The 23,152-nt window shown below is 30.7% G+C and overlaps 1 protein-coding gene across 1 annotated transcript in view; it reads right to left on the bottom strand.

The window, feature by feature from the left end:
• The window catches only part of LOC142338545 (uncharacterized), a 29,213-nt gene extending 6,922 nt beyond the window's left edge, over positions 1–22,291 (bottom strand). Inside the window, exon 1 of the mRNA XM_075388334.1 lies at positions 21,732–22,291. Coding sequence (XP_075244449.1) covers positions 21,732–22,117 — 386 coding nt within the window. The 5' untranslated portion in view covers positions 22,118–22,291. The remainder of the gene's footprint in view (positions 1–21,731) is intronic.
• Between the last annotated feature and the right edge of the window lie 861 nt (positions 22,292–23,152).

Below are 23,152 nucleotides of genomic sequence, written 5' to 3'. Positions count from 1 at the left end.
TAATAATCCGTCTTCTAGAGTTCCTAGCTGGCAGAATTCTGCTAGGGATCGTAAGGCCGAATGGAATTGTTCCATGGTTTCACCTTTTTGTTGACGTCTGGTTAGCAACAAATACCGGTCAAAAGTTACATTCCTTGGTCTTATAAATGTCAATTCTAATTCTTCCCAGTTGTTGTGTCGTGATGTTCTCGACGTTTGTATATGGGTATTTTCGGGTGTGCATCCTGCGTCCTTCGATTCCAATTGCTAGGTACACCATTGATTTTGCCTTCTTGTCCGCAATGTCCCATGGCGTGTCGCCGCACAACACCCCTATTTTGTCGATTAAGTTGCACTCGTTCTTCCATTTGGCTACTGCCTGACTGTATCTCGTGAGTCTCTCCCTCTCCATTGTTTGTGTTGAATTATTCACTGGTTGTTCTTCCACTGGTTCCGGGGGATATATGACTGTTGTCGGTTTCTCTCTTAGGAGTTCATCTAGTTCGATGTTTGTCTTTGCGACGAGGGCCATCTTGAGTTGACTTCTCCACTTTTCCCATGGAATGGGGGGGTTGGAGCTGGGTCGTTCCCAAAATGGTTCCAGTCCTAATATGGTTCTTCCTTTTTCCGTTGACTGCGCCATGTGGTACTTAGTTCCTTCACGCTCAACTAAGTATCTTAACTATCGTATAAAGAGAAGATTAACGCACAACTTCTATTCATGTTCATATAAGGCAGACTGCAATTGATCATTTCGTGGTCTGTCTGTTAGTGCGTAAACACCTGTCACTTTCAACAACTATGAAGAATCGCGCGGCGATTCCAATGTTAACAAAACATGATGAATTACATACTGCATATGGTAGTATTAATTTACTGCTTCAAAGATATAATAGTTTGGAGGTTAAGTGGTTACCCATGTACCACAATAAAGGTCCCATGCAAAATAAAATCGTTCAAATAGAAAAAATATATTTAAAAAACAGATGAACCATGGACTGGTCAAATATTGCAAAACTGAAATATCGTCGAAGTTTTGAAGCCTATAAAGATTACCTTTACACAGAGACACGAAGTCTCAAAACTTGATTGGATATCATCTATTCCACTATACGCAATCAGATGCGCTAACGTATAAAACTAATGGTGGGGTTTCAGTAACTGTTCCGACCCCACTTGTGAGGGGGGGGGGGAACTATATACTCAAATGGGTTTTTTTTTGTTCAGTCAATTTTGGCCTATCGATATATTCATCGTAGAAATGTGAGTGGTATCACTTAAAAGCTCGTCCAGCGTAAAATTTGAAATTAAAAAGATTTCTGTGAATTTCGTTTTTTTCGAGGAGTTATCGAGCTTTGAAGTTTTGTGTGAACACGTAATATTTGGCATGATTTCGTTCAACTTTAGTGTAATTTTCTTCAAATTATGATCTTTTCTAAAAAAATTTTAATTCAAAATTACCTTTCACGCCCCAAAATGAATTAATTTTGTATTCCGAATACACGAAAGGTGATAAAAAAGACTAGTTCTGGTCTCATAGGGAAGTTTACTATAAAAAAAATTCAAATTCTATTTGAAAACTGTTTTTTTAGAAAACTTCATATTTTTATAGGTCACCTAGAGACTGGTCACTTTTGATATCAATGTTCGGTTAATGATAAACCTGATTTACAGTTAAATGAAGCCTAATGAACAAAAAATCTCGATTTCAAGGAATCGCACATGTTTTTTTAGCTTCGACTCTTGAGTTAAAATTTTTAATGAAACTTTGATTTTCTTTTTGAGGTTTTAATAAACTTTTGGAGCCCTATGGCATAGACTCGTTGACTAAAAGTGCAATAGATTTCGTAATGAGCATTAGTGAAGCTATTTAGTGCTTTGATTGGACATCTAATGGCTGTTAAGACTTTCGGTTTAATTTTTCGAATTTTTTTTGAACATTAGCCGATCATAAACCTATTTTTGTAAACTGTAAGTCAATCCCCATCTGACTGGATCCCCATCCCTTCTACTGCAACCAAAACCCATTTGCTTAGCTGTTTTATCTTCTAACTGTCGGTTTTATGACTTCAATGCCACAAGACTTCAAAAACAATTTTTGAGATTTTGAAAAACAATAAACTTATTTTCAAGAACTGTAAAAGATTCTCAGTAATGACCAGTGACTCTTGCATTCTTTCTACTGTAACCTATATCATTCTGCTTACCGTTTTTTTCTAACTCACGGTTTTATGACTTCGATGCCACAAGATTTCAAATTTTTTTTTTAATTTTTGGATATTTTCTTATTTTGTTTCCTGCTGAAATCTTATCACATTATCCTAATATTGATAGCTACCATTGGTTTTTGGAAGACTTTCAACGGATCATAGATAAAGTTTTCAGAGAAAAACATGGTTTAATTAGCTTCGGAAGTTTCTTCTCGCACTTTTCTACTAATTTTTTGGTTCCTGCTTGTATTTGTTGTTGTTTTCATAGTCATAAGACTTATTGTGATATCTCATTGACAACCTATGCATGCCAAACATCTTTGTTCTTCTATTGTGTCATGACTGAGCGTATTTTTTGACTTCTGTTAAAAGCTATTGTACTTAATGTCTGTTTTTCAAAAAAACTTTTTGAATTTTAACCAATTTTAAGATTATTTTAGAGAACTGTAAGAGACTCTCAGTAATGACCAGCGCCCTTACATTCTTTCTACTGCAACCTAAATTGTTCTGGTTACCATTTTTTTCTAACTCATGGCTTTATGACTTCGATGCCACAAGATTTCAATTTTTTTTTATTTTTTGATATTTTTGTACTTTGGTTCCTGTTGAAATCTTATCACATTATTCTAATAATGATAGCTCCCATTGGTTTTGAGAAGACCTTCAATGGATATTAGATAAAATTTTCAGATAAAGGTGATGTTTTAAACTTTCTCGCACTTTTCTAAAGAGTTTTTGGTTTCTGTATTTCTTTTTGTTTTCATAGTCATAAGAATTATTGTGATATCTTATTGATAACCCATGCGTGACAAACGTCCTTGTCCTTCTATCAAGTCATAACTGAGCGTATTTATTGACTTATGTTAAAAGCTATTGAATTTATTGGCTGTTAAAACTTCAAAAACAAATTTTCGAAAAAAAATTTTGAACATTAACCAATCGTAAACTTATCATCGTGATCTGTACGAACGTCTCAGTAATAATCGGAACTCTTTCTTTTCTACTTCAACAAAATAATCTAATTTGCTGCTTTATCTTCAAACTATTGGTTAGATGAGTTGGATGCACGAGTTTTCATAATTTTTTGGATATTTGGAAAATTTTTGGATGTTTTTGGTTCTTCTGATATCTCATCCCATTATTCCAAAATTGTTAGTTCCCCTTGGCTTACAAAAAGCCTTAAATGAATCAAAAAAAAGTTTTCAAAGAAAAGCTTATGGTAAAAGTGCGACACTTTCTTCTCGCACTTTTCTACATTGTTGGTTTTTGCCTGCATTTGTTGTTGTTTTCATAGTCAATAACATATTGTAAGGTCGTTTCGTATCGATGACTTGTCAATGAGAAACATCCCTGTGGTCTCCTTGAGGCATAACTTTTATGCTCCGACCGAGTGCTTTTATTGCCTTCCGTTGAAGGCAATTGAATTTAATGGCGTTCATACTACGGGTTTTCTCAGAAATTTCGTGGTTTTAATGTATTTGCTCATAGTTGTTGATTTTTTGAAGTCATATTGATAAAAAGAATCTCATGCTTTTAAAAATTAATTGATAATAGTAAATTCTTTACCAAAAAGTTATTTTTTAATGGCGTCGACACATTTATCGCTCACTTTTTTTGAATTTGCGGTTTTTGCCTATTTTTTTAATATTTAGGTAGGTGCTAAATTCTGACCTGTCTGAGAAGCTAGTAATTGAGGATTCAAGGATTGAGGTTACCCGAGGCAGTCATTTTATAGCGAATAGTCTTAACGTTTATGATATCATACATTTTCAATGATTTCTTAAACTTTTCAGTTTTTGTTGTTCTTTTCGTCAACTTGTAACTTATTCTGATCCTTGAGAGGTCCCAATTAATTTCTTGTGATTGAAAAATTTCAGTTTCTAGTTATTGTTTTTGTAACTCATAGTTTGTTTGTGGACAATACGTGTCTAAAGAAAGTTTTAGTGGTGTACTTGTGTTTCTTTTTCTCTTCTTTTAGCACATACGCGTAATGACGGATCCCAATGATTTTCAAATGTGGCCCAAACGAACCAATTTAATCTCTCAGTACAATTTTAATTGTATTATTTTGAAAGAAAATAGAAGGAAGAATACATAGTATTCAGATAATAGCTAATGATTTTAACGCCTTCAATAATTTGTGTTCTCGCAAATTGTTTAATTTTTCGAGTTTTTCTGCTTCTGTAGTCCGTTTGTATGGCTTAGTCTAACAAACTACAGGTCCTTTTGGTTTCATAATGAATGTTTAGGAAAATTATTACGAATTATTTCGTTAAAAGCTAAGGATTTGTAAGACTTTTGAAATTATTCGGTTTAAAAAATGTTGATTGATTTTTGAATTTCGCCTCATTGTTTCATCTCTTTGTCGACTTGTTACCTAGTCTCATTATGAAAAATTTTATGTGCGGTATAGTTAGGAAAAATTAGGTTTGTGTAGTTAAGTTTTTATGCGATTGCATTCTGGCGTTGTTACTAGGTGCGTTCAAATTTAGATACTGTTTTTGCCGCGAAATTTTGGTTTTTCCTTATTTTGTTGTTTTTTTTCTCGTAGTTTTTTCAATGACAAATTGTGTCAGCGCTGGAATAAGGCATGGCATTATGTAATTCAATAAGTAATTAGGTTGTTAAACAATTTTTTAAACTCAAACATCTATTGTTATCTCTTCACTTGGTTGACAATGAAGTCAAAAGTGTAGATGAGCTCGGGTGGGAACATCATGTGTCATGTGCGAACACACATTAACGAGCATACTTGTTGAAAGCAATAAATGAAAAAGTCACTCACGAACAGCGGGCCAAAAGTATTTCAAAATGGGCCAAAAATGAAATAATGGAGTCATTGGACATACATAAAGTTTTATCAAAGAGAGTAGTGGGAAAAGGGTGGTATTCCGCCACTTCCTAATCAGAAGATGACTAAATAACACCTTTTCCCACTACTCTGTATACCTACTACTTGCTTATACCCCCATTTTATTCACTACTATATATTAGCTCTATATTCACTTCTTTTATATTTAAAATCTATCATTTCTTGTCTCACTTAGTGCAAACCACTAGTTTCGAGTTAAGCTGGTAACTAACTGTTATCAGACGGATAGTTTGGGTTCTATCCCCACTGACTCGAGTGGACGTCCCCAGATACTAGTATAAAACTAGTGAGACCGTGTAACAAGCACGTAAAACCAACTTGCGAAAATTGATGTAACCACTTCGTGGATAACTTGAACAAAAAACCAGCTTAACTCTTTTATAAATTTTAAATTTTGCTAATAATTTGCGAATCACTCTTTAAGAGCGAAATCGCCCCTATTCAGAGTGACACTCCAGTACAAAATCACTACTTATCGCGCTTAAAGAGTGAAATCCCTCTTTTTCAAATAAATTTTAAAATTATCTAAATTTTTTAATGAATTTTTATTTTTTATTTTAAACTATCTATACTCTTCAATAAATTTATATTCTCTGTTATTGTTTCTATATTTATTCCATTATTAATAAGAAATGATACAAAATTATAATATTTACACGAAAAACTTCCTCCACTTAATGTAATAATAGGATTGGTGTAACCACTTTGTGGATCAGTATATAGACCTTCGGTTTTGCTTGCCCTTACCCCATTATTTGGCAAATCAGTGTAACTGTTTGGCTTGCCACGGAATTCGCCAGTTCGCAGATTTCTAGTAAATCCTTTAAGTATATCCACATCTGGATGCTGTCTTTTTACATGAGCATTCATTCCATCATATCTCACAATAGAAGGGCAATATAGACAACTAACTTTAGTAGAAGTACAATTTCTACATGTATACTTGCTTTTATCAAAATCAGTTAGTGGTTTTATATAATTACATTTATTACAACATCTAGTTAAAAATTTGGGATGAGAACTAGGATTAGGGCTAGGATTAGAACTAGGATTAGGGCTAGGATCAATGATAGGATTGGGGATAGGATTAGAACTAGAATTAGGGCTAGGATTAGGATTAGGGCTAGGATTAGAACTAGAATTAGGGCTAGGATCAATGCTAGGATCAATGCTGGGATCAATGCTAGGATCAAAGCTAGGATCAATGCTAGGATTAGAACTAGAATTGGGGCTAGGACTATATCCAAATTCATCTTTAAAAGAACAATCAGTCTTGATACAAATACCACTTAATGTTTTATCGCCACATGCACATTTACCAATTTTATCTTCATGACACATTGAATAATGAAAAGCTAGATTAAAGAGAGCTCCACATTTATGATTACACTCTAAACATTTTATAAACATTTATGATAGGGTAATTTTAAATTAATATCTGGCCAATATCTCAATTAAATCATTAGTATTATCTTTAAATGTGATATACTCAACTAAATATTTCTTTTCCATCATATTGAGCATATTAGTTTTATATCTTCTATCTAAAATCACTTTGAGGTCTAATTCCGTTTTATCTCTAAAAAAGTTATAATCTTATCTCTAAATTCTTCATTATTTCCATATAGATTGCTTAAAAATTTTTGTCCCTTTCTATTTAAAGTTCCTATCTCCTCATCTATATATTCTTCTTGTACTAAATTTCGCAGATCAGTGAACGAACTTTGTTCGTGGTTTACCAAACTGCTTCGCAGATTGGGCTTCGCCCATGTTTCACTATACAACTCTTCTCCATATCCAACATTAACCAATGTACTTACTCTATTCAACATTGTGCTTGCTCCCATTGCTATATTTCCAGCATTTCTTGATATCATATCGGGATAAATACAACTAATTATAAATAAACCTGCGCTTATAATTCCACCAATAGTGGATAAAACTTTTATGCCTTTTCCTATAACCATCTCTTTAGTTAGAACATCATTCTGTATTTTAATATTATTTAGTTTAAGAAGTTTATTAAAATAGAATATAAAGTTATCATGATTAATAACATTTCTATCTGTTGCATTAATCATGAGTGGTTTCATATACGCTATAAGTTTATTTACAATTTCCCTTTCTAATTCTTCTTTTAAACTAAGAGCTTTTAAATCAAGGAAACCAACTCTCGAGTCATATAACATAGTTCTATTCTTATCAATAATAATAATAGTATTCTCTTTCCTATTATATTTAATTATACCATAACGAAGTTCATCTGATATTCCATCTGTACATTTATAATAGTTACTATTTAACTCACAAATTATTTTATTGAAGTTATGTTCACATTTATATATTTCATTAAAATTTTTAAATAGATCAGCTCCATTATAAGTTGTTACATAAATAGTATCACAACTCATTCTTGCTGTGTTAATTATTTGAGATGGTTTATGACACATTACAATCATTTGAATATTATAATGTCTTCCTTCTGTGAAATAATAAGCTATATCCTTATTTAACTTATCACCCACATCATCAAGAACAATTACACAATCTTTGAATTTAGACTTATTTTTTGTTGTGATCATATTTATGTTACATTTATTAAATCCAATATAAAACTCATCAGTCTCAGGATCTATCCAATCTCTATCATCTTTACATACTTTGGTTATATTTTTAGCTTGGTCTCGGTTCAGATCTTGATCTTGGTCTTCATCGGTGTGACCGCTTGGCGGATCCAAGTATAATTTTAAATATTGTCTAATAAAATATGTTTTACCTGTTCCAGTTCCACCATAAACAATAGTATGTAATGGTGACTTTTCACATTCAAATCTAACTAGGCTCCTATTCATAAATCCACCAAAACTTTCTTCTAGTTTTGTATATTTACTCGGAATTGAATCATATATTATAAAACAAAATCCAATTATGATAATAAAAATAAAAAGTATACCTCCTTTATCCATTTTAATATATCAAATTTATGTATAAAGAATGCTTATCCTAACTTTTGAGGAATTCAATAATAAATTTAATATTGATAATAACACTATGAGTGATATTAGAATAAAAGATATAGGAAAAGATATAAGTCTAACACCAACTGAAATAGTAATGAGAGATCAGACTCTAGATAACACAAGTGAAACTAACTTCAACATTATTGTAAATCTACATCCAACTGATGGTACACATTGGGTTTTGGTTATAAGAAGCGAAGGTGGTCCTGTGTATTACTTTGATAGTTTTGGTGTAGAAACCCCACCATTATTTTTAGAAGAATATGTTGATCTAGGCTCTAATGAAAGAATACAATATGATGAATCTTATTGTGGGGCTTATTGTTTATATATGATCTATCTTATTGATAGAGGATTTAGAATTAAAGTGCTTTAATTATTCTAGTTAATCAAGTTAAATGTCCTGAAAAATATAATGAGTGTTTTTGTTTAGGTTGTCATGTTAATGTTAATGATAATGTTAATGATAATGTTATTGATAATGTTATTGATAATGTTAATGATAATGATAATGTTAATGATAATGATACTGATAATGATCTACGAAATAGCTTTGCTAATAATGATAGTGATCTACGAAGTAGCTTTGCTAATAATGTTAATGACAATGATAATGTTAATGTTAAGGATAATGTTAATGATAATGATAATGTTAATGATAATGTTGAAGATAATGATAATGTTATTGCTAATTTTTTATATCTATTTGGTGAAAAAGATCAAAGGGGTAAACCTAACAACAAAGAATGTCTTAGTAACAATAATTCTGTAAACACAAATGAAGATCTACAATCATGGCTAAATGATGATAATATAATTACAGAAGCTATTATCCCAGAGAACTTCAGATGTATAATATCTGGTCCTAGTGAATGCGGCAAGACATTCTTATTAAAAAAACTAATTCTATCTAGTATATATTTTGATAAGCTATACATCATTGGACCTACTGGTGATCAATATGAAGGTGTAGAGAGAATAAACCCAAAAAGCAGATATTGAGTTCATTAAAGAAATAAAAGATTTCCCATCTCCCGATAAACTACCCAAAGATTTAAAGAAACTAATGATATTCGATGATGTTAGAGCCAAAGAACCAGTTATTAATGAATACTTTTGTAGAGGTAGACATAATAATTGTAATATGATATATCTTAATCAAAATCTATTCACAATAGATAGACAGAGTGTTAGAGAGAATTGTAATCTATTTATTTTATTTGAACAAAGAGGTAAAATCCTCATATCTATATATGAAGATTTCTTTAATAATGTTGAACTTAGTTATAATGATTTTGCTAATATATGTAATAAGGCATGGAAAGAGCCTTATAATTACATTGTTATTGATATAATTAAAACTAAAAATATTAACGGTAAACTAAGAATTAATTGGGATCGGAGAGTATTGTAGTTATTTAGTTATAATTATTTATTTATGTTTAATTATAATTTATAACTATACTAATCAGTGAGTATGGTATAGTTATGTTTATAATTATATATTTATTTAATTATAATTATTTATTTAAGTTTAATTATAATTTATAACTATACTAATCTGTGAATATGGTATAGTTATGTTTATAATTATATATTTATTTAATTATAATTATTTATTTCTGTTTAATTGTAATTTATAACTATACTAATCTGTGAATATGTACATAACCTACAATAGAACTGTTTAAATCTAAACTGGGAGATATGTTTATACACTTTACACTTTCTACATGTTAGATATTGATCGGTATTATTAAAAAGTTCTGGTAAATGATTATGTTTATCTCTATATGTTATAACTCTATTACAAACAAAACATTGATATGGTTTGCCCTGACACCAATTACAACTTTGAGCCTAGGACTTATTTTTACATTTAATCAATTTTTACATTTAATTTTTTACATCACATTTAATACTAAACATTTTTTAAGGAAAAAATAGTATTTCAAATATGTTATGATAATAATAAAACAAGGCTTTGCCTAGCTGTTACACTAAATCAACGAAGTTGTTAACACAAATGGGTCTTCGACCTGCTAACTATGTTAGATGCAAAGTAAAACTTAATACATCGCCATTAAAGTCTATAGGTCTTCCATGCTCATCTTTAATATGAAATTCAATATATTCTATTCTATCTTTAGTTACATTTTGATACAAGATATTAGTTGGGATAATATTTATCAAGTAACCCGGTGGTTCTGTTAGAGTAAAAGTATATAGTATGTCTGTGTTATTCCCATTATCTTTAACACAAGATATCACATTACAATGAATGTTAATAGGACTAAAACCCATAATATCAACAATTTTCTGAGATGTATATTTAACTTTTTTATAAACTATTTTTCTGAAGCCCAGTAATGGGGCTATTGAGTTTTCTACATCAAAGCTGAGTGCTCCTTGTTTTATTTCCATTAAACATTTCATCGTATTTTTATCAGGTTCTATTGTAACATTACCATCAGTTTCTTCTTTTATTAATTCTGCTATGTCAGTTAACTCATATGCCCCCGGTGTAATAGTTAAATATAGCAACGGGATTCCTTTATAATTATAATTAAGGACAGATGTAATGTTTGGGCTAGAGTTAGAGTAGGGGTTAGGGTCAGAACTAAGAGCCTGAGGTAAAGCTTCTTCACCTTCTATTACAATACTAGCATATAAGAATTGATTATTTCTCCTATTCACATTGAACACCGAGTTATAAACCGATAATCTAATTAAACCTAATTTTGTTGTATTAAGAATAGGTTCAATAAAGTTAAACTTTTCTGTTGGTTTTCTCATTCAAAAGTTAAGTGTATGCTCTTCTTTAGTTTCAGTTAAAGCATCATGTATCTTTTGTAGTTCATATAAGATTATATTGTCTGTCATTTTTTATATTCAATTATTAGATTAAATTTATGGTTATAGTCATAATTATAGTCTGAGTTATAAATAAAAGCTATTTTTTTATCTTATAAAAATGGATTTCAATTTGGATACAACTTATGGTTATAATAATTATATACACAAAAGTATGATTATAAAATATAAACCAAATAATCTGGCAACAAGGAATACAATCAATACAAACTTTAATATCATACTCAATAGAAAAGAGAATCATTTAAATTTACATGATTCATATCTAGAAATAGAGTTTGTTGTATCAGATGATGCTGGTGGTGTATTTGCTAATGATGCTAATATCAGACTAGTTAATTATGGTATGATGGCATTGTTTAGTTCAATTAAGCTTGAAACTAGTGGTGGTAGGACTATTGAATATATAGATCATTGTCATCCTAATCTATTGATGTATAAGTTATTAACTAGTATTGGTGATGAATATGAGAGTGGTTTTGTTAGAAATCAAGGTAATAGAGATAGTCAACTTAAAGGTGACCATATTGCTGCAGAACGAGGTCATATGTATATGATGATTAAGATGAGTGATCTATTTGGTTTTGTAAATGATTTAGAAAAGATTATATATGGTTTAGGATTTTAACTAATATTAGAAATAATAATGATAGAGCTCTATTTAGAGTTAATGCTAATCCTGGTGCAGTTGGTAAAGATGGTAATATATATATTAGAGATATATCATCGTGTGTGCCCAGTATTGATCCTAGTAATGACAATAGAACTATTGTGCAAAAGGGTTGAAGTAAAAAGAATAATGTAGACTTTAGCTATTATGAAAGAAAGACATTTAAAAGAATGTACCCAGTGCTACTAACTTCTCTTTTGATCTTGGTATGGAAAGTGGTATGAAAATACCACAATATATAATAGTTGGTTTTGAAAATATTAATGTTAATGAACAAACTTTTGATGCAAGTACATTTGATATAATGAATGTTACTGAATGTTATTGTAAGATTGGTAGCGAGTTTTATCCTGAGGAGAGAATGAATATTAATTATAGTGCTAATAATTATAATGAGGCTTTTAAAGAGATTGTTAGCTTTAATAAAGATTATAATGGGCTACCACATAATTTAAACCATATATAAATCATAGATTATTCAAAAGCAGTTATAGAAAATATGTATTCGATACTAGATATCAAAGTGACCATATAGGACCACAACCAATACGACTTAATTTTAAATTTAGTGCAGGAGTTGCCGATGTTATATGTCATGCATTAGTATTAACTAGAAAGGTTATTAGTGTGAATAGTGATGGAAATAAGATGGTTGATATAGTATCATAATTATAATTATAACTATGGCCCTAGTCATTATTTTAGATATATCTCTAGCTATAATCATCTCATCTGCAAACGGACTTCGTCCGTGGCAAGCCAAGCAGTTCCTGATTAGCAAAGCTACTTCGTAGATAATTATAATTATAAATATTTCTTACTTGTCTTAACAAAATCCGTAGCATAAATAATATCTAGTTTCTTTTTATTCTCTAGAGATAAGCCTCCAGCTTCAAGCTTAATCTTAGCCTTGGGCCTAACCTTAGGCTTAGGCCTATTCATAAAAACAAAGGGGTTATACTTTTTAACTTCCACTTTTTTTATATATAGAAATGAGTCTTTTAAATAAGTTCAAAACTAATTTATATTGTGTTGGTGGTAGACATTATAGTGGTACTATTAATATAAGTGGAACTATTACTTCAAAAGGTACTAAAATGTTAAAGGATAATTGTGTTAAGTGTAAGAGAAATAAGTCAATGACTGTATCTGATGCAACAATAGAAGCAGAGGTATTGAAAGATTTCTTTAAAAGTGTCGGTAAGGCTACAGTTAACTTTGGAAAGAAGGTTGCCAATAATCCAGTAAGAGCATTAGAAATAGCAAGTAAAAAAGGAAGTGAGATGCATCTAGAAACCCTAGAGCTGCTTTATCAGCTACAGCTGATTTAATTAAATTTGCAACTACTGGTGAAGGTATAAAGGTAGTACAAAAAGCAAGAGGGTTATATTTAGGTACTAAGAAAAGATAATTTAGTTATGGCTAAGGCTAAGGTTAAGACTAAGACTATAGCTTTAATCTTACCGATAAATATTAATACTAATATTATTATTACTAAATACATTATTATTACTAAGCACTAATAGCTTTAATCTAAAAAAACACTTAACTTATTTTTCTTATCAACGGAGTTGCGGCTTCGCCGATTCTTCTTATAATCCTCAAATACCTTCAATAATTCATTATACTCATCATTATCTATTTTATTATCATTCATTGATTTAGTATATAGTCTATTAAACTTATCACTAAACTGTTTACTTAAAATATACATTTGTGAATACTTTATAATTTTATTTCTTATTTTAGTATTAATTGTTTTTGATAATGAATCACAAACAGTTGCTGTAGCAAAAGCTGTTGGTATAGAATGAGGTAATCCTATACCTGTTAATGCAACTGATGTTGTTGTTGCAGTTGTTGCTATAGATGATAATACTTTTTCTGTTATCTCAGCCACGTTAATATAATTTTTATATCTACTTAACTTCTTATTATAGTTATTGGTTTCAGTTTCATAATAATTTCTAATATCTTTTATAAAGTTAATATTGTTGTTAAATTTTAGTAAAATAACTGTAGTAAAATAAAAGTAGTAAAACAACTCTCAATATCTTTCATTATATCTTCTTGTTTAAAATCATAATGCATCTCTAGTCTTGCTTGTTCTTTATTATCAACTAAGGTACTTTGTAAAAGTAAAGCTATTATATATTGTACTATTGTCTTTTTATTCTTTATAAGTGCTTCATCAACGGCAGAATTAGTCTTTTTTATTAATTTCTTTATATTTTAGACCTGTAGAAAACATATCATCTAGTTGTATGTTAATGATATTCTGATTAAACCTATTATTATCAAATTCTTGTTTTAATTGATTATATTTAGAGATAGTATCAGCAGCAACTTTATTACAAAACTTAACAGTATTTGTGACTTCATTTGCTGATTCAATAAACGCATTAATTAGTTCATCAATAACTTGTGTTTCATTTAGCTGTAATTTTTTAGTCGCGACTTTATCAAATTCACCTTTTCTTAGCTCAGTTATGTTTCTACTTAAAATGTCTATTTTATTAGAAGAGGATAATAAGTTACTGTCACAATACTCTTTATTAACAACATCTTTTTCATCTATCGGAGGATGTACATTTGTAATTTTATAGGTATCCTTCATATCAATATTATCATTATCTTCTAGGAAAAACCCACGAGCCTTACTTAGTGTTAAGTTGTTTCCATTCCCCATATGATGTTTCGCTTGGTTAAATCTATTTCTTGTCATATTTGTATTTGTTTACAGAAACATTTGAATCTACCAAGTAGCTGACCGTAGGTCTATCCACCTTGCTGGCTTATGGACCCCCGCTCATGATTCGCCATCAGGGAACCTGCTTCGCAGATGACCGGAGGTCTATCGGGGAACCCTCAACTAAGTTGATATTTAATGATTCTAAAACTTTATTATTAGATTCAAAGTCAAACTCGGTTTTTAATAGTTTCTGTTCATAATACTTACCTTCTATTATCTCTCCATTCATATCTTCTATCTTATAAGTTGGTGGTTGTGTGTTCAAAACTTCATTAACTTTAAATAGTTCTCTATTCCAATTAGAAGTGTATCCCATAGAGAAGATATTACGTTTATCTGCATTTCTAACATAATCACCAACTTTAAATTTTGGTGCTGTTTTGGTAGATTTAACATAGTAACTAACTTTATCAGGATTATTAGAAGCATCGACTGGTGTCATATTAATTGTTGAATGAATGTTATTGTTATATGTTATGACTGCATCATTTAGTATAATTACCCAATTACCATCACCATTGATGAACATTGGTTTATTAATTATATGTAATAATGTTCTATTAAATCTCTCTATAAACACAGCCTTTAAATTACTACAAGTAGAATATAGTTTTGTTTCATATTCTTTAAGTAAAGATTTAAATGTTTTATTGTAAAACTCACTACCTCTATCTACCCATAACTTTTCTGGTTTTCTATATTCAGAGCCACCTTGTGGAATTTCAGAGCCACCCTGTGGATGTTCACCTAACACTATTGTAAAACCGTTAGTTATAGATAAACTAGATTTATTCTTTAAAGGAATAGCCCATGCATATTTTGTGAATATATCTATAACAGTTAAAATAAACTTATAATTATTATTGTATTTACTTAGAGATGACTTATCAATTAAATCAGCTGACCATGTTTCATCTTTATATAATGGTATTATTCTTTGTCTTCTAAACTTTGTTGTTTGAGGACTGAATACTTCTTTAGCTAATAGTTGTTTTTTTGTTGTTGTTGTTGTTTTTCCATCATTATTTATTTACCATAGTTAAAAACAAAATTATCTAGTTGCTCTTGATTAATAATATTCATAGATAATAGTTGCTTAGATATATCTACCATTTCATCGTATAATCCATCATGACCAGCTTTTGTTTCTAGTATTAATAATTCTAATCTTTCTATTAAATTATTTGGGTCTGGGTTGCTATTTAATCCCCTACCATAAACATCATCTTTTACCCCTATTATACGTTTTATTGCTCTATATCTAGCACTTTTCTTATCCCCTTTTCCTAAATCATATCCAATATCAAACAAAAACCTTTTAATTTTGTTTTCATCTTCCTCGATTTCACCATATTTTATATTTGAGTTAGTAAGAAAGTTTATATAGCACATCTGAAAATTCATATATATTATCCTTAACTATAAATGAATTTTCTTGGTAAATTAGTTTAACATCGTTCATTTCAAATTCACCAATATCTAAATTTACTTTAGATATTGGGAGTTAGATTGAACTGACATTAAATTAATAATTTGAGCTGTGTCTTTATCTACTAACATTCCTGGTTTATCTCGAGCTTTCTCTACAGCTTTGTCGTTGGACTTAACCAATGCTTCACCATTGGACTTCATTAATGCCTCATTAACCTGGGAGCCAGCTTGCTGGATCATCTTAGTTTGTTTATCTAACTCTTGATTTTGCCAATTAATTGCTCTTAATGTTTGTTCACCTAATGCTAGATTGTGTTCACTGTTCGCATTTAAAGTTTTTGTTAAAGGATCGAATCTCTTCTATTTCACCATAATATTCTTGTTGTTTTAATCTATCTTCTAACCTATTCTTTCTGTTTTGTTATTCTAGATAGTTTAATTCTATAAGTGTTCCTAGTTTAGTCATTTTTTATATATATAAAAATATTGTATTAAGTAGGTAGGTTATTATATAATCTAAAAGCGGTTTCAATAAACTTTTTATCTTCCGTAATTGTTAATTCTTTAATATTATTTATTAGTGCTTCTAATGATTCTTTACTTACATCTAACCCTAATTTTATTAACAGCTCTAAAGTATTATTATTAATCAGGGAACCTGCTTCGCAGATTTTATTTACTAGATCTCTTTCGAATATATACATGTTCTCATCTAGGGGATAACTTTTTATATTATTAACATAAAATCTTTTATCATCACATTACTTAAACTTCTTTTACTTATCTTAATTGTGGCCATACAACTTCCTACTTTTTGAATCCTACTTTCCTCTACTATCCTTTCCTTATTATCTATTAGAGCACTATAATATTCTTCGTGCTTTCCATTACTTTCTTTCTTTAGTCCTTTCTCATTTGCCCATAGTTCTTTATACTATATGTTTTGGGTTTTAATGCCACGAATTCTTCTATAACCTTACTACCTAATTCGCGTTTAAATTTGCCCGGTATTTTATTATTAGTTTTTATTGGTTTATCTAGATTAAACAGATCCATGTGCTCATTGTCGACATTGCCCTCGCTAAAACTTAACACGAAGCTATCCGTGTCCATGTACTGTAACATTAGATCTTTAAGGGAGGGATTTAATACATTATAAAAGAATTTATACATATGAAGCTTACTGAGCTCTAGTACTGTAGATCCTAAATAAATCGGCTTATCATATTGTATTTCCCTTTTATAGAAATCTATTAGAGTATAGTGTTCATAACTAATTACATCTTTACATGTTGGTTTACTGACCGCTTTAAGTATTTCATAATCATCGGTTAGAATCTTAGCTTCTAGATACTTTAATGGATTCTCACAACTTTTACCAAACAATGAATTTACCAAACTTAAATATATCTTTCTCAGGTTCAGTTTTAGCTTCAGCTCTCATTTTAGTATTAGGTTCAATGAAGTCTCTAATTATATAATCTTGTTTAAATTTAATTATTCTATGGACTTTAGTTACCTTTATACCCATCTTAACAACAAACTTTAACATCCGATAGTGTATCGTGTATTCATATTTATTATTCTGATCTAATATTAGTTTCTTGCTTTTTGATGAAGTTGGGGGTCTTTGTTTGTATCCCAGTTCATTATTCTCTACTCCTGTTCCATGGGGTAGTAGTTGGAAGCTGCTAGTTCTCTCTTTACATTCATTAGTATATTCTAAATCACAGATAAGCCAATAGCCAAAATCACTATCATCTGAAGTATTTAATACTTAATTATAGAGTTGTATTGGAGAACTCAAAATCTTTATATGGTAGCTTTTGCATTAGTGCATAACCGTATAAGTTATTGGCATCGACGTACCAGATTGATCTTTGACTGTGACTTTTAATATATCTGTTACCCATAACACCACATATGCCACCTCTCATTGCACTAATGAAGTCTTTTAGTATTTGCTCATCTTGAATTGTGTCTAATTCAACTTTGCTTAGTTTTAGGAAACAATCGAAGCTGTAGCTTGGTAGACTAATATAATCTAGAGGATTGAGTTTATATGTATTCATTTTTAATTTAACAAATAGATTGAAACAGTGTCCTAATATGAATATATCATTTTCCATATATTCTAATGTTAATTCTTTACCTGTTTTAATACTATTAGAATTATTAAAATCATCTACTTCATCTTGAGTTGGTAACTTAGTAGTTAGTGATGATCTAAAGTCTTGAATTGATAGATTGCCTAGTTTATTATTAAAGCTATTCTCATCCTTGAAGTATTCGTAAGGATATAATGTTTATTTTTTATGTTGTAAACCTTTGCTATTTTATCAAGAGACATTGTCAAGAAACTGTAACTATCTATAAACTTTAATATACCCACTCTAAACATTCCAGCTTTACCATTAGTACTAGGCAAGATATCAATTCTTCTCCTGCTATTATACTGTTTAAATATCTCATTAAATAATAGATTGAAGTCATAGCCTTTACCATTATGAAATATTACTGGAATGAAGTTTTGATGTTTATAGTTCAAGTTACAAATATTACATGCTGGACCTCTATATCTACCTGTTTGATGACAGTGATCTCTAACTTTATTAACACAGTTTTTATTACAAATGTGGCATATATCATTAGCATCATGATACAATTTATCTTCTTCTGTAAATATCATTGCTTTGTTTATCTTAATACTATGTTTTATTTCTATTTCTAATAAACCTCTAACATAGTCTTTGATGCAGTCTGGACCAAAGTATGATCTGCGAACAGACTCAGTCTGTGGTAAACCAAGCAGGTTCCCTTATTGGTGTAAACACTTCGTGGATATACCTTCGGTCATGCTCTGCCATCTGCTAAGCACTTCATCTTTGCTATGCCAACTTTAGCCAATAGCAATAGGTACATGTTCAGATATCTTATATGTATTGCTACCAACCTTTTCATCTGTTCCGTTCATGTAACATTCAATATCACTTAATATAAAATTGTTCACTTCTTGTTGTCTATGAAACTTGAATTTAATTTGTTTTAACTTAGGGCAAACAATCTTTGGTTTGATTTGGACACAGCATTTATGGGTTTCAAATTTATGTTGCGAACTAAACCAATAGGTACAATTATCACAAAAACCAGAACTTGGCATGTTTGGTGTTAGGTCTTTCTAGTAATACTTCTACATTTTTAATTAGGGCACAGTGTTCTTCCCAGACTAGGATCCTAACATTTTGTCTATCTTTTACAAAGTTAGAACATTTCTCTAAGCGTTCTGCTTTGGCTATGTTACTATCTTGAGCAGGCCTGTAAAACCAAATATTGAGATTATATTTATTTTGGATTTTTGTTGTATAATTATATGCAGTTTCATTACATTCCCAGTCATCGACTAGATTATTAATATACTTATTTTCTCTAGTTGCATGTTCAGTTACAGGATGCAATGCAGCTGTAATACATAATCGTAGACATTTAAATTTATTACTTCTAATATTTAAAATCGCTTTTGTTTTATCTCTTAGACCTGGTGGCAGTTCAGCATAAGATCCTATTGATGGTTTAGTCCTTTCTATATTTATTTGCATGTCTGTTATTCCAATAAACTCATAATCGTAGCCGTAACCCTCATATGTTTCTCTAACATGATCAAGCCATTGATTTAGATTCAGTCGATGATCTTTATCCATATATTCATCGGTTCTAAAGCTTATATTAGTAGTCTTTTCTTCTTCTGAGTCTCTCTTCTTATATAAGCAGTTGGCAGTAACTTGATATTTATATGATTTAAATGGTTTAAACTCGTCTAATATGTAATCTACTGGTTCATTAATATCCTTGATAAAACTACCATTAGATTTAGTAATATAACTGCCTTTGATTAAAGCTTGATTTAATATTATAATTATCGTTTAAGACAACGTTTTCTCTCCAGTGTTTAATCATGTGAGTTTGTAGACCTATCTGATTTTTAAACTTATCGCCACAAACCCAGCATGGTTCAGTTTTAGTTTCAGTTTTAATAATATCCTTTGTTTTAATAATATCCTTAGTTTTGGACTTAGTTTTAATAATATAATCATCTTCATCCAAACTATACACCTTCTCCAAGATTTCTTCTTCAGACTCAAACAATAGTTCCTTATGTTTGAGATCGTATGACTCATGCCTGTATAAACTCTTCTTTGATTCAAAGGATAGATTACAGACGTCACAGAAGTTTATGACACTAGTATTAGTTGATTGAGACATGATGTATTTATTTAGGGAAAATAATCGAAAAATAATTTTTCAAAAATGAAACTGAAATGCAATAAGTGTATAAATAAACCTTGGAAAGAATGTTGTAATAATTGTAAAGAAATAGAATATTCTTGTTATGTATGTAAAAATATGGTTAAAGTGAAAGATTATATAGAACATTTGGGATATCATTATTCTGATCCTGATCAATATCTAGTATGTAGCATGTGTAATGTTTATAAACATATATCACTATATAGATTTAGAAATAGGAAATGTAGACTATGTATTTATCTTCATAGATATAGATATGGTCATACTAGAAATCAATTCAGAGAGCATGTTCATAAGTATAATATTCAAGAAGCTAATTCTTCTTCTTTTAATTTATCTGTCATGTAGTTTTGGTTTTTATTGATATTAATATTAGATTTAGACCTTTTTTCTTGATTGATACCAGATTTAGAATAAATAAAGAGTGAAAATCACTCTAGAGTAATTCATAAAATAATGATTGATATTGATTGATTTTTTTATTTTGATTGATTGTTGATTGAATATAGAGCTAATATATACTAGTGAATAAAATGGGGGTATAAGCAAGTAGTAGGTATATAGAGTAGTGGGGAAAAGGTGGTATTTAGTCATCTTCCGATTAGGAAGTGGCGGAATACCACCTTTTTCCCACTAAAGAGAAATGACTGTCAACTGATCAAAAATTACTTTGAACAGCTGATGTCGGCTGAAAATAATTAACAATGGAAACACAAGTGGAAACACAAGAACGGACCCCAATACTCCTAATTTCGTTATATTCGCAAATGGACGCCAGTCAATGTATTGACTTTCGCCATCTACTAAAAAGAACTCGTTTTTAAAAAATATTGGACATCCACATGCACAGTTGAGACGCGTACACGGTAAATTACCTCACAGAAACAACTAAGCTAGAAAATGAACGCCAAAAGATACAATAGTCAACCATAGTTAATCAGACACTGAAAGCCGAGTCCACTAAACTAATTCAATTAGTTTGTATTTATACCCTAAGAGGCACGTGCAAAAAGAACATGCTCAAGAAAATTGTGCTCTCACATATTTTTCTCCGAAAAATTCCCGCCCTAACTTATTTGCACTATTATAGTCGCCTCCCGCTGATTACTTGAAGAATATTAATAGCAGTTGGTAGAAATTAAATAGTTTATAATACTTAAAAAGAAGCAACTAATTATATTATATGGTTTTGTGATTAGCGAGTCAAGGTAACTATACTGATAAAATTACTGCACTCTGTCTTCACCAATGTCATTCCCACCGTAACCCTCGCAAAAAGAGAGATTTCAATTTCACAAAAAATTTTCCCGTCGTAACTCTATTAGAAGATAAAAGCACGTATTTTACTAGAGAGTAAAAAAACTCCAGTCCCCACGGAATCGTACACAGGCACTCGGGAACTACAATTTATCTTAAAATTTTGAACCGCAGAACTCTTTCACCTGAAGCGATGATAGATAATCAGTGTTGGTCTTTTTCCAGTTGTTCATCTCCTTCGACTTCTCAAATGTGGTTGTTATTTACAATAGCTAGAGGTCCTGGACTTTCATGTTCTATGGATAAATTCGAAAAAAGGTCATTATATGGCATTTGAAGGAGACCAGGTATGCTAACCAACCTCTCTCCATTCAAATTGCATTCAGCATACATCGTTGACACATCTTGTTGTTGACCTTGAGGAGCATCACCGCTGCCTATTCCATCTGAACTGGAATTTTGTTTGACAGGAAAAGCTCTTTTTACAGGTTGCGAAGACTTCAATGGAGAACTCATTTGCCGTTTCATTGGAGGACTGTGTGCTTTATTGAATGACTTAAGGAAAGCTGGCGGATTGTTAATCTGCTCATTTTTGACCGAAACAATTAAATTTCCAGAAGACAGAACGCTGTTGAAGTTGTTGAGAAGAGACGATTCTATCAACTGGAATTCCTTTTGAAATGGTTGTTGGGCTTGTAGCGAAAACTTTGACGGATCAAGATTCACAGTAACTTCAAATGCTGCCATTATGGAAAGCTGCAGTTTCTAAGATGAAAAATGTACAAAGAAATCTGAAACAGCTGAAGATTGCAACAGAAAGAGTTCATTTAAGCCACGATCTTTACGTATAATGCATAAACTAATGACACCATCGTTTAATATTTTTTAAGAAAAACATTATACGAATCTTTTGAAGTAGTTGGTGGCAGCTCGTAAGCGTTTATTTATTGAATAAAACGTAATTAAGAAGCTTGAATTCTATGACTTCAAGAGAAATAAACTCAGTTATCCGATTATTTCAACAAAACTCAAAATAGTAACTTGAATTCCGAAATTAACTATCCTCAAACAGCAGAATCTACTAATTGATTCTGCATTGATTGTCAGTAACCTAAGCGGCTATCTTAAACACGAAATTCAACAAACATGAAGATCAAATCAACTAAAATATACGAGAAATAAAATGAAACGTTACCTGAATCAATTCGAAACAATCTCAAGCGAGTACAAAAACAAAACCGACTACGGTCAGTTGAATTGCTCTAAAACGACAGGCAGGGTAAGGGTCAATTGTGCCTTATTTTAGTCAGGAAGGGTGTATTTATAGACCAACACTAAGAAAACGAAAAATGAAACGAAATCTGGCGCAATCCTGATTCGACGAATCTATGAAGCCCCCCCCCCGCTCAGGAGGCATATTTATTTTACCCCCCCCCCCCCACCCCCTCCCCCCGCGAGCGCATGTACTAATTTTTTCATAGCAACTTAATTTGTAGCTGAGTCATCAAAAACACTTTTGGGGAGGAGGCACGGCAAATTAAGCCAGCGACGTCAAATCACAATGAGGAGCTAATTAAATCACGTATTTAAATCACTAAAACGATCTGAATGTCCGAATATACAAATTTAAATACTGATAACATTGATACCTCCAAATCATGAAATTATACCTCCCGAGCAGCTCTGGTCAGAAATGAATACATAGACGCTAGTAGAGCTCTTAGAGCACTGTAAAGGGACATTAATGACCTCAAGCTTCATCTGTTTATCCTCCCATTTTTG

The sequence above is a fragment of the Convolutriloba macropyga genome, chromosome 4, assembly GCF_964194025.1.
Source record: "Convolutriloba macropyga chromosome 4, txConMacr16.3, whole genome shotgun sequence".
NCBI classification, from domain to species: domain Eukaryota; kingdom Metazoa; phylum Xenacoelomorpha; order Acoela; family Convolutidae; genus Convolutriloba; species Convolutriloba macropyga.
The sequence above is the reverse complement of the archived record's forward strand: the minus strand, read 5'-3'. Positions and strand labels throughout refer to the sequence as shown.